Genomic DNA, 16231 nt, shown 5'->3' with positions numbered 1-16231 from the left:
CTTTAGTGGTGCTGAAGACTGATGTGTTCTTCAGAGCCAGTAAGAAAATGTTCTTTATTATTCATAGTTGGCAAAAAAAAAAAAAAGCTTTCTCTGAAGGAATTTCAAAAAATCTTTCAAAAATTAAAGAATTCTCTTTATTTCTCTAAGAAAATGAAGACCTGAAAGTGGAAGATCATTTTCAAACCTATGTCCGTTTAGGGACTCTATTTCTTTGTATGTTTGTATATTTCTTCAACGGGAAACTTGGAGATTAATCCAGTTAATGCAGCTCCTTTTCTATTCGTGGAGATTGGAAATGTGACTTCCTTGCACCCTGTTCTCGGTCTGAAATTTGATTTTCAAAAGAAAAGTTAATTATTCTTGCTCTGCTAAAAAGTGCACGACTTCTTTGGGTATAAACATTATATATACTCTCAGGGAAAAAAGGCAAAAAAGAGGGGCGTGTTTAAAGAAAAAAGAGCAAAGTTAAAAAAAACCCAGGTCTGAAGAATTTTTTCTTTAAGTTTGCCATCTAGTCTTCGAGTTCCTTTTTGGATATTCAGGCCAGTACTACCTTTTCCTCCCTGGTGGGGACCCCAAGTAGGATCTTGATAAAAACCAAGATCATATTTTCTCCCTCACAGCTGTCCTTCTCCAGACTGATCTCCTAACATCTCACCCAAAGAAATCTATGATCATAACCTTTTAAGAAAAGCTCATCCGAGACATTCACAAGGTGAGGCCTACTGAGCTTCTGTTTGCTTCCCTTGAGAGTTTTTATAAAAGTGAACACTCCCTTCCCCCCAACACTTCCATCTTCTCTCTTCCTTTCTTTTTAGATTTCATTTTTTCGTCGGGTCATATTTCTGTCTCCCCTGCTAATGTGAATTATTCCAAGCAAAAAATCCTGTCAAACCACCCAACACAAGCTGTGCGATCAGCCTTATGAGCTCTTGAGTCATTTTAGGCGTCGGAACAAAACAAAAACAGGTTTAAATGAATTATTTATCAAGGTAGAGAATAACTGATTTGTGCAATGCCTTCAGTTCAGTATCTTAAATTTGTTTTCACCCCTCCTCACTTCCCACCCAGAAAAAGCCGACAGGGAGGTGCGGCTGGGAGCCCCAGGTCTGGGAGGAAACACACCTCCTTTGGAAAGTTGGTGGGTGATGTCAGAATGAGAAGAACCGGAATTGATATTTGAAGGGAGAGGATAAGTTGAGTCCGCCTGCAGCCTCAGGCGGCCCCAGCGCCCAAAAGCCAATTGTGCCAGGAGCGCAGGGGGCCCGACTTTGTGGGCGGGACACTGCCGCCTCGGATAAGAGAGATACCCTCTTAAATCCCAGGCCCGTGGTTCAGAGTTCCCCCCCGAGCGAGGCTGAGGCCTGGCCGGCAGGCTCCCAGGAGGGTCTGCTTGGCCAGTGAGCAGTTCCCGCTCCAAAGGCGGCTGGTCCAACCACGCTCCAGGCGTCATTCAGGCAGTTCTCGGCTTCCCCGCCCAGACTGGCGGGACTCCATCCAGCCGGCCCACCACGCACTCCCGAGGGACTCCCCTCACCCGCTCAGGCCGCGGTCGGCCTCTATCTGCTGCTCGCCCCGCGTCCCCGCCTCGGCTCACGAACCAGGGTTTCTCCGCCAAACTCCCCTCATCTTCTGAGAGCCGCCTCGATTGTACATCTCCTCCCCTCGGTCTTCCGTCTCTCCCGCTGTTCTCCTTAGAGACATACCCGTAAGAAAACAGCACGAAGACGGTTAAGAAACAGCTCAACACAACCTGGAACTAGCGCGAGCTTTTTTTTTTTTTTTTTTTTCTTTTCTGGGTCAAACACATCGAATTCCCTAGGAAAAAGCAGGAAGGATTAGTCTCCCACCTACCCCCTTCCGGACCGAGGACTCACACAATGTAGTTCCAACAGAAAGGCAGGATCTTGTCCCAGGAGGTCATCTGCCTCCCAGACACCAAACCCACCGGCAAGTCCTCAACAAAAAAAAAGCCGGCCCCCGGTAAGAGACCTTCAGAACCGCAACTAAACCCAGATTTCAACCCAGCCCTGGAAGACTTAAAAGGCCATTTTCTACCATCATTCTGCACCTAGTTACGGAAGCTATGCCAGCCACTCAGATTCATAGGGTTCTTAAAATGGTAATTTGGAGTAAAATGTAACTCAGAACTTTGAATCATTCATTAGCACCTTATAATTACTCTGCTAATTAGGTTGACACGGCACTTAATCAGGAGTAATACGCCGTCTTGTCACTGGCACTTCCCATTACTCTGACATTCAACAAGAGACAGGTTGCAGACGTCCTAAAGAAAATAATGCAAGTTGATACCCTCCGACGAGGCGTCACAGTCAAGACACGCTCCAGGTCCCAAATGACAGTTTCCTTTCCAAAAGGGCGGCCGGAGAGGGCGAGGAAGGGTTGGGGGGGGGGGTGTTGGTGGAGAGAGAAGGAGACAGAGACAGACAGAGAGAGAAATTGAGACTGAGATCGGCCTGGTGGCGAGGAGGGCATACATGCTGCGGCCCCACCACTCGGTTCCCGAGTCCCAGGCCGGCCTGATAGCACAGTGAACCTTGGCTGCCCTCGGCGCTAGAGAACGCCTCGAGGCATTATTTTCCCCGCTCGGGAGAAAGTGTCTGGCCACGTATTTCTTCCAGCACGGGCCCTGATTGGAGACCAGGCTGGCACCCTGGTTTTGAGCAGCAGGCTACTTGTCTTCCACCCCTACCGAGAGTGCCTGGTGGACGCGGATCCCTCTCCATTTCCCCCTCAGGGACCGGTTGCCCAGCTGGGCCAGATCCGGGACGCCTGGGCTCTTCGGGGGAGAAATCAGAGCTCGGAGTCCGCCCGCCCACCCAGAGCTCCGGCAGCTGGAGTTACACACTTCCCCCTGGGTCCCTTCAGGGAGTCCCTTCCTCTGCTCTCGGTGTCTTTGGACTATTCAAGCGCGTGTTTGAGGAGGTGCGTGGCGGCAGCGCTGGAGTTTAAAGGTAAGCCGACAAGATTCCTTTTCTCTTCCTGTCCTCTTTCCCCTCCCTCTTCGGACTTCTTAACGGCAAATCAGTACTATTTTCTCGCTCTTCTCCCCACCCACCCCCCTTTTCTTTCGCGTTTTCTAAAAACTCCGATTCCCTTCTCTAGTCTCCCTGTGCTCCCTTCCCCTCTCTCCCTTTGCCCTCTCGCGTGATTGTGAACCCGGGGACCATTGTAGGACTAGGTATTTTGGTTGCAAGGAAAGGGATGTGCGGGTTCCGAAAAGAGCAGCGGGGCCAGAGCCGGGATCGCTGACGGGTTCGCGAGTCGAGCGCCCATTGGCTCCCGGCACGTCGGCGTCGCTCGCTCGTGCGGGCGCGGCCAATGGGGGCGCGGGGCCCGGCGCGCGGCCTCGGCGGCGGGGGCGCGGGCCCGGCGAGGCTCGGGGAGCGGCGGCAGTGGCCGTGACGTCACGGGAGGGGGTCGGCGCCGCCCGCTCGCCGCCGGATTACAAGCGAACGCGCCCGGCAGCGGCGGGAGTCGCTCGGCGCCGCGTCTCCGGTACCTCCTCCGCCTGCGCCTGCTCCTTTTTTTCCTTCTCCTCTGTTCCCGCGAACGTCGCGGCAGTGTCTGCTCCACAACTTTCCAAGAAAGTTCAGAAACTCGTCTCCGGGGCGGCCGGGTCGCGCGCGGCAGCTACTTCGGGGAGCCGCCGGGCAGCTCCGAGGGCGCACAGCCTCCCGGGCTTCGCGGTCGCTGCACCTGCCACGTCCGTCGCCGCCGCTGCCGCCTGGTGCCAGGCTGTGGGCAGACCCTGGCGGTGGCGGCAGCGGCGGCGGTGTCGGGTTCACCTCCTGCTGCCTCGTCTCCGTCTGGGTCCCCTGCGCTGCCACCGCCGCCCCACGTGCGCTATCGTTCCTGGAGCGCACGCTCGGTGCTTCCTCAACAATTTTTGTAACTTTCCCCCTCTATCTTCCTTTCTCCCAACTCCCACTTTTTTCATTAGGGTAAAAAAAAAAGTGTCGAAAGTGTCCACGGATTGCCACCTCCCAATTATCCTTCCTTTCCTCCCGCCCCACTTTTTTTTTTTTTTTTTTAAAGCGGCGACAACATTGTTTAGTGTTATTTTGTTTTAACGATCGATAGCTTCCTTTGCTTGGTCGAGGCGGCTGCGGACCGGCGGAGTGGCGTGGACCTCATGTAGAAATGACAACAATGGAAGGGGCCAGCGGGTCGAGTTTTGGAATAGACACGATTTTGTCCAGTGCCAGTTCGGGCAGCCCAGGCATGATGAATGGAGATTTCCGCCCGCTCGGCGAGGCCAGGACCGCGGATTTTAGGAGTCAGGCCACTCCATCCCCCTGTTCGGAGATTGATACCGTAGGAACGGCGCCTTCCTCTCCCATCTCCGTCACCATGGAGCCCCCGGAACCGCATCTGATAGCGGACGGGCCCCAGCATCACCACCACCTGCACCACAGCCAGCAGCCGCCGCCAGCCGCGGCCCCTACGCAAAGTTTGCAGCCTTCGCCCCAGCAGCAGCCGCCGCCGCCGCCGCCAGCGGCCCAGCAGCTGGGCTCGGCCGCCTCAGCCCCCAGGACTTCCACCTCTTCTTTTTTAATTAAGGACATCTTGGGCGACAGCAAACCTCTGGCGGCGTGTGCACCGTACAGCACCAGCGTCTCCTCTCCCCACCACACCCCGAAGCAGGAGAGCAATGCAGCGCACGAGAGCTTCAGGCCAAAGCTCGAGCAGGAGGACAGCAAAACCAAACTGGACAAGCGGGAAGAGTCCCAGAGCGACGTCAAATGTCACGGTGAGTCCCGCCGCCTCGGCTCTCTCGGCCGTTTAGCTTCTCCTCCTCCTGCTCCCCTTCCGTCTCTCGCGAATCTCTGATGGGATCCGGAGGCGATTCTCAGCTTCCAAGGCGATCGGGCCACAGTCAAAAACTGCAAGCGAGAGGGAGGCCGGGGCGTGCGATTTGGGCACTCGTCCCAAGTTCTGTTTATTGTTAACATTTCTACATCCCCAACTCTCACAGCCACCCACCTCCTTCCTTTGTTTTACTTCATTTTAATTTATTAGGAAAGGGTCAGGCGGAGGGGATTTGACGGGAATTTCTTTCATATTTCGTAGTGCCTAGGGGTGTGATCACAACGTGGTGTTTATTTTTTAATGCAAATTATTGCGTTCCTCCCACACATCGTATTTTCTAAACACCCGCACAGGAATTGTCAGATATAGTGAAGGAAAAAATGCCGAGTTGATTAACAGAGCAACTTAAAAAAATTTATTACATAGTGATTAATATAGGGAAGGCCACACGGTAAAAGATTATAATTAGTGTTTCAATTTTTAAAAATACCCTTCCTACTCCATAGCCCTAACTAAATATCTGTATTTCAATCAGAGTTTTGGCTCTTAACAAGTAATTGGGAGGTTGCATTTATGAATAAAATTTTATGGAATTGAATGTCTATTTTTGTAAAATCAGAAGATGGCAATTGTCCTTCAACTCCCTTTTTCCATTTTCTCACCAGAAAATTTCATAAGTAAGTGTTCTAGTCTTTGCATGGCAAGAGTTTTAATATCCAAGGCGAGTTCTTTTTTCCCCTTTACTGATAAGTTGATTATTACTAATCTTTGTCATCTCTGGGAAAGATGTGTGCTCTCTGGAAGGTAGGATATTGCCTCTTCATTTTACTATTGTAGCATTAGCATAATAGTGCCCAAAACAGATGTACAGTCTGGTCTGGCGATTTTTTTGTGCACCAACCTCCCCAGTGGGTCAATTAGAGAGATTATTGTTCTTCCTGCAGGGAAGATCAAGGAGCGAAGCAGAAAACGGGTACAAACAGAAAGGGATTGACATATCGATTTCCCAGCATTTCAGTAGAAAACCAAAGTTGACAAATAGAATCCGGAAATCTCTGGGCTGTCACCTGGATGGGCTCAGTGATTTTGAGCTGAACGTAGGGTCTGGGAGACATTCTTTCTGAAGCTTTAAGAGACCCGATGCAAGCAGTTGCAGAGAGCCAACATTTCCCAAGTGCAACTGAAAAAGGAAAACAAATGCCTATAACTTTTGGTAAACAGAAGAAGTAAAATGAAAAAGGTACCTCCTCATCAAAAAAGAAAAGTTGAAAGATCTTTTAAAATCTAATAAATCAGAACATATGAAGTCAGAGAGAAAACAGTAAAGGAAAGGGACAGGGTCTTCCTCAGTCAAGGAAACAATTAGGAAAAGGACCCTTTATCAGAAAGTATTTTTTATTGCCAAAGATGGGAAGATTCAACACTCTTTTGGAAGCCTTTTAGGAGCTCTGCACGAGGGTCCACATTCAATAACTAGCAGTTGGTCCTCTTTCTCCATCCTGACTAAGGCTCAAGTATGTGTATAAGGAAAGTGGCAGAATATAGCCCCCTGCTCCCCCCAGACCAGTGACTGGCTTGGGAATGTAGAAGTGTGTGCCAGGAGGACACTCCATCCTTCCCCATTCCAGGGTACCTCAAGGCTATGTCTGGGTTTCTGTGTAGGAACAAAGGAGGAAGGAGATCGGGAGATTTCAAGTAGCCGAGAGAGTCCCCCTGTGAGAGCCAAAAAGCCTCGTAAAGCCAGGACGGCTTTCTCCGACCACCAACTCAATCAACTGGAGCGTAGCTTTGAACGACAGAAGTACCTGAGTGTGCAGGATCGCATGGACCTGGCGGCTGCACTCAACCTCACTGATACCCAGGTCAAGACCTGGTACCAGAACCGCAGGTAAGGGAGGCTGTGGTGGGGAGCAGAGGTATCTGGTCATCCCGGTCAAGACAACTATACCAGTCTTCTATCCCGTGTGGCCTCAGAGTCACTAGGGACTCAGAGGGCCCGGAGTGGGCAGTTGGGGGGTTTTCAGACTGGAGTAGGGGTTAGCCATACCTCCTAGGTGATGAGTAGCTGGAGTTTGGAGAATTTTGCACTTCTAAGTGTCTTTCACGTATGCTGTTTTTTCTCTCTCAAATCTGAGTGGCTGAAATTTCTCCCACTTTGCCTCCAAATCAATCAAGCCACACCTTCTCAAATCGAGACATCCGTGTAGCAGACACTCAGGCCCATAAAACCGATGCATTGCACCCTTTTGGGCCTGCCCCAGGATGGTTCCAAATATCTATAACCAGTCACTCAATCTGGCTGTAGCTGTTCTGAAGAGCGGACCCACTGACCTTGGCTTAAAAGTCCTTGCCTGGCCTGTGAGGCAGCCAGGAAGAGGGTTAGGGTTCGCAGCCGGTCAGACATCTAGACTGAGGGTCTGTCCCCTATTCTGGCCACATCAGAGCCCTCCAGGAACCACAGCTTCCCTTGAAAGGAAATTAGAAAAGGAGCTGGCAGTACTTGTAGGCCCTGAACTGCAGTGCGAACACCCAAACCCCGCAATCTGGGGCCGAGGTTATGCCGGGTTTCTAAGCCTGACATTTGTCTCCCTTGTCTCAATTTTCTCTCTCCCGCCTTTTCTCTCGTCTGTGTTCTAATCGTCCATAAGTGTGGTTGGAAATGCCCATCCAGTTGTCATCTTTACCATAATTTTCTGTCTCATTACATACGGTTTCAGCCACCCTAATTCTGTCGGAAAACATTAGTGTCATTTGTCGCCAATTTAAAATGGGCGACATGTTTATTAATTTGGCTGGAGCTGCCGGGTATGGAGGGTCCACCAGCCCTGAGTTCCTTCAGGAGGCATGTGAGCAAAGGCCTGCTGCCTCTTCTTCCTAGTGGGGGTGCAGTGGGGGAGGGAGGAGACCAAGAAAAGCAGATCACAGGTTTTAATTGTTACTCTCTCCCAGCGGAGACAAGATTTTGAAATGCATTTCCCCCCTCCTGGAATGGCCCCGAGGTACTGTCCCCTTGGGAGAGCCCTCCCTCAAACGAATTCCGTTTTGAAACCTTGTCACCTTCCTCACTCTAAGACGCCTGCCTGCTGTAAGGTCCTGTCAGGCTGATGAGAGAGATGTGCCTCCACAGCCTTGGGGACCAAAAGGGGCAGGGGTCCAAGGCCCAAGAGCCTCTGTGTCCCTTTGTTTACGGTTTCTTCTCACTGGGTCTGGAGGAAAGGGGAGGGCAGAGAGCATACACTCTAGGATTGTTGGGGAGCCGCTTGGGGAAGAGAATTAAAGGAGGGAGGAAGAAGACTGCCTTAGAAAGAGTGGTCTCAATTGATCTCTAGAAAAGTTTCAGGAAGTAACCAAACTATAAGGGTGGCAACAGCAGAGCAAAAAGGCAGGAGAAGGCAGCAAAGCTTGGAGAATTTTATTTATGAATGTCTGTTTGGGAAGCCGGCTTGGATTTGGGTGATTCTGTGAGGGAGAGGGTGGGATGGGGGCCAGGAGGTGTGGTTCCTTCTCGATTCTCAGCGCTCTCTAAGTCTTCCTTGTCTTCCCGGAGGAAGAAGAGACCGGTAGGGGAGAGAACGGGCCTTGGGGCCTGGACTGTGCCCCTAGCCGCGGGGTGCACGCACATCTGTTATTTTTTCAGGACCAAGTGGAAACGGCAGACCGCGGTGGGCCTGGAGCTGCTGGCTGAGGCGGGGAATTACTCGGCACTGCAGAGGATGTTTCCGTCGCCTTATTTCTACCACCCAAGCCTGCTGGGCAGCATGGACAGCACTACTGCAGCGGCGGCCGCTGCCGCCATGTACAGCAGCATGTACCGGACTCCTCCCGCGCCCCATCCCCAGCTGCAGCGGCCCCTGGTGCCCCGAGTGCTCATCCACGGCCTGGGGCCCGGGGGACAGCCGGCCCTCAACCCCTTGTCCAACCCCATCCCAGGTACCCCACACCCCCGGTGAAGAGCGAGCCTGCAGACCCTCCCTGACCCCTCCCCAACCAGGACAGCTGTCCCTCCTCTCCCCCAACCAGGCAGTCTGGCCTCCCTTGCAGTCTACCAGGAAGCAAAGAAGTGAGAGAGGAAGACGCTCAGCAGTGGGCGGGGGGTCCCCCGAAAGAGCCAGCTCTCCGCACTTCATCTCCCCACCCCCAGAGACAGGGCTGGAAAGCTCCCCCACAGCAGTATGACTGGCGAAAACGCTGACCCCACACAGAGTGCGACCAGTAAGTGAAAACATCAACAAAAACAAAAACCTCAAGTTCTTTTTAAAAATGACTTTATGGACAAGCCGGAGGGAGGGGGGTGGGGTAAGGAGGGAAGAAAGAAGGGCAAGGAGAGGAAACTGCACAGGCAGAGAGAACTGTAGATGAACAGCCTCAGATTCCAAGGCAGAGGGCGTTGCTGTGGACATTCCGTCTGGCCCAGAGAAAAGAGGAGGGTAACTGAGAACTTTGCACTGAATTCTCATGACCTTTTTTCTTTCGGAAAAGTGGCATGCTCCATAATATGAAAAAAAAATGTACATTTGAAAGACTGAGTGATAAGTGATATATCATATTTATTATATGTTGTCCAAAAAAGAGTCACTTATATACCTTAGTAAAACATGATTTTTCTTTTCATGTCTTTTTGATTCAGTAAAATAAATGCTTAGACAAAAATATAGATTTTTTGGTGATTGAAAATTACAGAAATAAAGTTTATCTTTTTTTAACAAGTGATGAAATCCGAGGGAGCTGATTTTACTAAAGCAGAGTGTACTGTGATGAAATGTGTCACTTGATTTAGAATTACCCAAAGTCCCTTCCGGAACATTAGGAATTTACAACATCTATAAAGACATTGGGTGGACTTGGGTAAAAACAGCTCCATTTTTCATGTTGGCCTCTTCCGAGCCGTTAATTTGGTACGTGTGAATTTTTTTCTTTTTAAGTGGATGATTTCAGAGCAGTTCGTGAAGCCGCAAGAGAAAATCTGTGCTTGTAGGCTTGCTGGCCAAGTAGGCGGCCAGCTTTCCCTGCTGCCCCGGCTGGCCTGGCAGCTGCAGCCGAACCGAGTCTGACCGCCGTTCCTCCTTCTCCTAGGGCTCCTCTCAGCGGTGAGGGTCCGGAGCGCTGGGCAGCAGAGACGCCGGCAGGAGCTGGGCGGTGGGCGGGCAGACGTGCGGGCCGCGCAGCTGTTCTTCAGCCCTAGGCCGGGCGCCCGAGTGGTGGGACAGCCTGCAAGCAGGAGGCTGTAGGGTGCGCAATTAGGGTGCCCCGGGGACTCTGAGAGGCCTGGCTAGCAAACCCTGGTTGTGCTTTGATCCCTGCCTTCTTGTTCCCCGGCGGGCATCCAAACCCTAGCCCTGCACCGAGCCTCTTGTCCTGGTGAGTTGGCTGTGATGGGATGCCTAGAGCGGAATGCAACTCTGGCCGAGACAGGTGTGCCGAGCTTTTTATGCGCGTCCCTGGATCTTTGGGGACCACAAAATGAGAGGCCCTGCCGAGAGAGTAGTGGAGGTCAGCTGCTTGCTTTGGGAGTGTGTATCAGTGTGTGAGAACCGGTGTGTAATACTGTTAGCACCTTGGCCAGAGCCTCACCTCATCCAGAGCCTGACCCAGCCCTAGACCTCCCTCCCTTACTATCTCCCAAGAGGCTGAGCCCTCCCGACTAGGAGAGGCAGAACTGGAAGGGGATGGTTGTACTGTTCTGGGGCTGCTCCCACCTTCTCCAGCCTGGAGGTCACTTCTCCCATTGTCAGAGACTTGAATCCCCATCTAGGTATCTTCACATCTCTGTCTTCACTCTGGCCCTAGTATGTAGTCAAAGGAGTAAGACCTGCAGCTAAAACACATCCAGACCCATTTTCCAACTTTCTCTGATGTCTGAATCTTAGTAGAGTTATAAAAACATTTTTAAAAAATGTTGAGTGCTGTGGGAGTGTGTGTTGGGGAGGAGTGGGAAGGAAGAAGGAAAGAAAGACGTGAAATCCAGGAAGAAATTGCCTTGGGCACCTCGATCAGACTTTGGCTAATTAGGGAGTGATTTCTCTCCAGCTCATCAGTTTGCTTTAAAAATGGTTGTGGTCTTGTTTGATTTTAACAAAAGGGTCTGGACTGGCCCTTCTCATTTTCTTCCCGCTGAGCCGGGACAAACTCAAACAGCTGGGCTAGGCTGGAAACTGGGCACCACTGTGTCTAGTGGGAATGCCTATTGCCTGGACAGTCAGCAGACTCTCCTTGTTCTATCTTAGCTGCTGTTGGATTTTACAATCATGTTTAAATACTTCAGGTCCTTAAATGGTCTACCTGGGCCTAAAAAGGCACTTTCCAGGACCTGGGGGTGGGGGTGGGGGAGGCGGTGCTACAGCTTCTTTCTGCACTGGCCCCAGGACTGATCATCTCTGGGGGAAAGGGAGAGCTGGGAATTCATTGGTGCTCACACATTCAAAGTTCCATACTAAAAGTGACCTCAAGTTCAGTTGGGAAAAGCACATAAACAAACCTTCAAATATAAACAAGACCATAGAACCCATCTGCTACCAGCAGCCCGCCAACCACTCTGCTGGGGAGCCTGCCAGCTACCCCTTCACTCTCAAGGCCAAACTGGGACTCCAAACATGCACAGTGAAGGGGGAAACACCATGTCTACAGGGACCAAGGTTTCTTAATTAACCTCCTATTACACCGCTGCTAGCAATTAGTCTAGATCTACCAGAGTCCTCCCAAATGTGTTTTTACTTCAAAACCATGTTTTCTTTCACCCCCTAAGCCATGCAGCTGAAAGTGTCAATTCCCTTCTAAATTTGTTTTGGTGATTTCCTGTTGCATAGAAGTTAGCAAATGGAGTGAGTGTGTGTGTGTGTATATGTGGTGTGGCTGTGGGATTGTTGTCCCAGGGAGAAAGTTGAGTGCTGGATCCCTTCGTTTCTTTCTGCAGCAGTACTATAAGGGGCACCTCAGCAGGTGCCCTTCTATTCAAATGTTCCCAAACTACTGCTTACAAGTCAAGTGCAAACATAGTCCATTCCCTCAAAAGAAATCCTTCTGTCTGTGCCTGCCCAACAAAGTAGGGAGGTCAGCTAAAAGGTGAGGAGTGCAACACCAGGTTTTCCAAAAAAAAGCAAGGAACAGGATAACAGACAAAGGTATTTTCACCAGGGAGATCCAGAGTTAGTTGTGGAGGCTCAGAGGTCTGCTGGTCCTGGGAGCTACACTTCTTTTCTTTTTCCCACCTTCAGCTGGTGTCAGAAGGACACTCCACTGCTTGCTCCATTTGGATTGCTCCTTTGATTAAGTTGGGGACTGGCAAAACAGGGATTTTCAGGGACATTCTTTCCTTGCTACAGAAACACAGGGAAAAAAACCTCACTTGTTTCAGAGAGATGTTTAAACACAAAGACCTCTTAAACTTGCTCTCTTTAAGATCAGCTCTGAGATTCCAGCAAACGAGCACTGATCCGTAGTGAGTGTGAAACAAGTTAACTTCCCAACTAGCAGCCAGCTATTCTAACCCCCGCCAACAATTTTCAATGAGTTGCAAAGTAATGATTGCTGCTTGCTTCCATGCCTCCAGCAAATATACTTAACACCTTGTATCAGTTTATTTTTGCTCCACCCCTTAAAATGAAAGCCCACATGATGGCAAATTAGACAGCTGATTCCCTCCTTTGCAAATAAAACTGCTTACGGAAAACCAAGACTTTCCTCCTCCTCCCTCCCTGCCATCTGACTCCTGCCTAAGCAGCCCTTCCCCGGGAGCCTGCTGAATCCCACCTCCCCTCTTTAAACAGGCAGCTTGTTTTGTTATATTTTTAACTTTCTAAAAATATTTGGAAAAGCTCTCCCCAGGGGGAAAGAAACTTTAGTCCTTATTAAGCAATGTGGTTACAAAAATATACTGGAAGAGAGCTGCTTGGTTTTCTAAAAAGCCAGACATGCCTTGAAGTCAACATGCTTGGAAAGAGACTGACTTTTCATCACTGGTGGGCATATCAGGGGCAGAGCCGAGCCTCGTAGGGAATTGATGCTTCCTCTTCTGCAATGAATTCTTGGTGTGGGAAAGCTGGTTTGTCCTGTGTTTTGGCTGTTAGCTAGGCAATTAGGCAGAAGGGTGAGTGGGGACTTCTCCAGGGTTTACCCCATGGACCCTGGAACAGTGCCTTGAGGCTTCTTGAGTTTTCACTAGGTCTTTGTCCAGTCCTAGCTTCTTGGCCAGTTCCAGCCTTCCTATCTACGCATGCCTCATTCCCTGGAGTTGGGGGCCTGTGTGCCCCTCCCTTCTTCTGGAAGGTAGAACCCCCCCCCCCCCCCCCCGGTGCTTAGTAGGGGTAAGTGTGTGGGGTTAGAAGAGGGAGGTATCACTGGCCTATCACATTGGAAAACCAGGTCATCTGTCTCAGGGCGATGAGATGACCCAGAAGGGACTTTTTCTCTCCCCTTCTTCCAGCTGAATTCTGAAAGTCCCTGTCTGTCTTAGTGTTGCTGTGTGGACGGCCCCAGCCAACCTCGCATTCTCAGCTTCTCCACCTTCGTCTCTCCTCGGGCCTCCCTCTCCAGTTTCTCTCTCCTAGCACCACAGACAGCTCCTTGGGCGAGCGGTGGAGCAAACTGCCGGAGGCTGGAGGGTTCCCGGCAAAGCCTAGGCGACCGCAGGGGGCGCACCCGGGAAGGGTCGGCGGCGCCCGCGGGGGAGGTTCGCGAGGTGATTACAAAGCACCCTCCCTGGCAGAGCTTCTTGATTAGCTCTAAGACCAAACAGGGTCACTTTCCAAAGAACAAAATCTTCAGATCAATAAAGTAATTCAAAACCCAAAAGATCTCGGGGTAAGTAGTGCTCAGTGACAGATCAACTCTAAACCGTCCCTATTTAATAAGTTCTTAGCGAAAGCCGACTGGGAAGGAGAGGGGCCTCAGTTCTGCCGCTTCGAAGCCCCTGCGCCGCGGCAGCAGCGGAGTCGTCAATGGAACGGCTCTCAATGGCATCCTTTTTTTGTTTATTTTTACTTTCTCGGCTAGCGCAGCCCCGACTGTGCTCAGCGAACCTCCGCCTCGGTCGATGGAAGCCCAGGAGAAGCGCTCCTGAGGCGGCCGCCCTGCAGGTAGCGTTAAGCTGAGGCCCGGAACTCCACTGCTTTTTCCATCTCGCGTCTCCTTTCCCCGGTTTTGGGACTCTCCCAGCTCCTGTTGCTATCTGGTTCGGGATAGCGGGTCGCCCCCGCAGGAGCTCCACTGAAAAAGGAGGACCTTCGCGAGCCCGAGATTGAACTTGTACGATAAAAAAGGCTTTTGTCACTTTGGAGTTGAGGGAATTCCGCTCCCACCCACCTCTGCGTCTGGCCACCTGACTTGATTCTTCAGTGAAGAAGCCCTGGAAATGGGATCTTCTTTCCCACTCCCAGCAACACACACACACACACACACACACACACACACACACACACACACACACACACACACACACACACACACACACACACACACATTGCAGCCCGTTGTTTATGCCGCGGTTCCCATGTCCCGCCATCGCCGGCCGGCCTCGCTCTGGGTCTCCAGCGGAGCGCGCCCAGGCCGGGCCCTCTACGAGCCCCACCTCACCCAACCCCGGACAGCCCCACGGCCCCAAGTTCCTGATCCCCGTTACAGACGATGTGGGAGAAATGAGTGCATCAGGACAGGGGCTGTATAGATCAGGGACAGGAATTTAAATACTTTCAGAAAAGGTGCCTGCGCAGGGCCTACAGAGCTGGGCCCCCTGTTCGCACATCTCAGTAGGCTTGGGAGAAAATAGGAAGCGTCCTCCTACGAAGATGATAAAATAATCATTGCCCAGGTGGAAGCTCATATCTCTATCCCACTTCAAATACTACCCCCACCCCCAAGGCCTCAAGGTTGCAAATGAATATCTCCCTTCAGATTTTCCCTCGGGTCTAGGAAGCTAGCTCCTCATTGTTGATTATCCCCACCTCCTCTACTGCCTCCCTGGCTCTCCTCTTCCTCTTTCCCTTTAGAATTAGAGGAATGGAAATGCTGAGTGGAATTTAGATGTTGACAGAGACTTTTAGCTGGATCGTGGGTTACCCACATTTGAAAGCCAGGCACCATTGGGGGTGGGGGCTCCAAGGACATTCAGGAGCTGGAGAAGGTGTTCCAAGTTGATCATGGTTACGTGAAACGGGAGAAAAAGTTTTCTTTGGAGCAATGTGTATTTATACCACTGCCTAAGGAGAGAGGAATTAGTGATAGTGCATTGTCCCACAGCTCCTATAGCACACAATTAGAATGCCCATTATGGAATAATAGTCTACTTCTACTTTCTAAAGCCAGTTGGCTTTATAAAAGGATATGGAAGTCGATGCTACTCACTTCCTACCATAGGGAAGTTAAGCAACTCTTTATAGCTTGCAGATGTGGGAGTTGTCCAAGTGAAGAGACCATAGTAGGTCTCTTTCTCATTAGGCAGTTTTCTGGTTGACTGAACTGCTAGTAAATTACTTTCTAGTGATCTAATATGAAAAATTTGATTTTCCTAATACTCCTCATTTGAGAAAACAGGCATGCCATAATTTCTGGAAGATCCAATAAGGATCAGATTGCTCAACTTCCTCTTGCACCAACTCTTAGCATTCCCACACCCCCAAGCTGGGAATCTGCAGACCTATGGGCAGGGAATTTCTAGCCCAGATATTAGTAGATGGAGATGTCCATTGGAAGCAGGGCCATAATCACTTAGAAACCTCAAACTATTATTCATCTACCCTATTTCCAACACAGGTTCCATTGACAGCAACTTACCAAACTGTTTCCCTTAGATTAAGAGGATTTCAAAGGGACACCTACTTTTTCACTAGCCCTGAGTGAATACACTGTGGCATTACATTACACATACTCATATGTGAATAAATGCATAATTGTCATATAATCATTCATTTCTATGCATCAATAGATTAGACCAGAAAATCACATAAAACACAAATGGATAAATGCGAGTATGTGGTAATTCATTTTGTCTTCTTTTCTGGATTGCTTTTGAAAGTTCTGGCAATCCGTATTGTGGATCTCCCACCCCCACCCCACCCCCCCCCCCCCGAGTCCCCCTTCTGCCCCACCCCTCGAGCTTCTCTAGATTTACTTCAGAGCATATCTCCAAAAACCTGGTCTTTAGTGGGAACAACTCCACCCATCCCTGTCACGTGGCAGCCTTTGACCCGCCCACCTCAGCCATGCCCAATCAGAGCACAGGAAAGAAAGCGGCCTTGCTGCGGCTGGTGGGATTGTCCCTTCTTCCGCCTACTCTTTGGTCCGCTTGCAGCCGGAATTTTTGGGGGGTCAGTTGTAGCAAACAGGGCGAAACTAATGCTACCCATTTCTTTTACCTCTGTCTTGTTATCCGTTTGGGTTAAAACCTTTGACGACAATGAATGAC

General features: G+C 50.6%; 1 protein-coding gene across 1 annotated transcript; it reads left to right on the top strand.

Moving 5' to 3' along the window:
* Positions 3503–9451, top strand: BARHL2 (BarH like homeobox 2). Its single transcript, XM_018045735.1, has 3 exons — positions 3503–4777; positions 6499–6724; positions 8474–9451. Exons 1-3 carry the CDS (start codon positions 4168–4170, stop codon positions 8784–8786), a joined length of 1149 nt encoding a protein of 382 aa, XP_017901224.1. The 5' UTR covers positions 3503–4167; the 3' UTR covers positions 8787–9451.

Source organism: Capra hircus, chromosome 3 (assembly GCF_001704415.2).
Source record: "Capra hircus breed San Clemente chromosome 3, ASM170441v1, whole genome shotgun sequence".
In the NCBI taxonomy this organism is placed as follows: Eukaryota; Metazoa; Chordata; class Mammalia; order Artiodactyla; family Bovidae; genus Capra; species Capra hircus.
The sequence above is the reverse complement of the archived record's forward strand: the minus strand, read 5'-3'. Positions and strand labels throughout refer to the sequence as shown.

Excerpts from the sequence above, each read along its gene's own strand:
- BARHL2 (XM_018045735.1), top strand. The coding sequence starts at position 4,168 with ATGACAACAATGGAAGGGGCCAGCGGGTCGAGTTTTGGAATAGACACG. Across the intron at positions 4,778-6,498 it reads GAGCGACGTCAAATGTCACG|GAACAAAGGAGGAAGGAGAT; the intron begins GTGAGTCCCGCC and ends GTTTCTGTGTAG. Across the intron at positions 6,725-8,473 it reads ACCTGGTACCAGAACCGCAG|GACCAAGTGGAAACGGCAGA; the intron begins GTAAGGGAGGCT and ends TTATTTTTTCAG.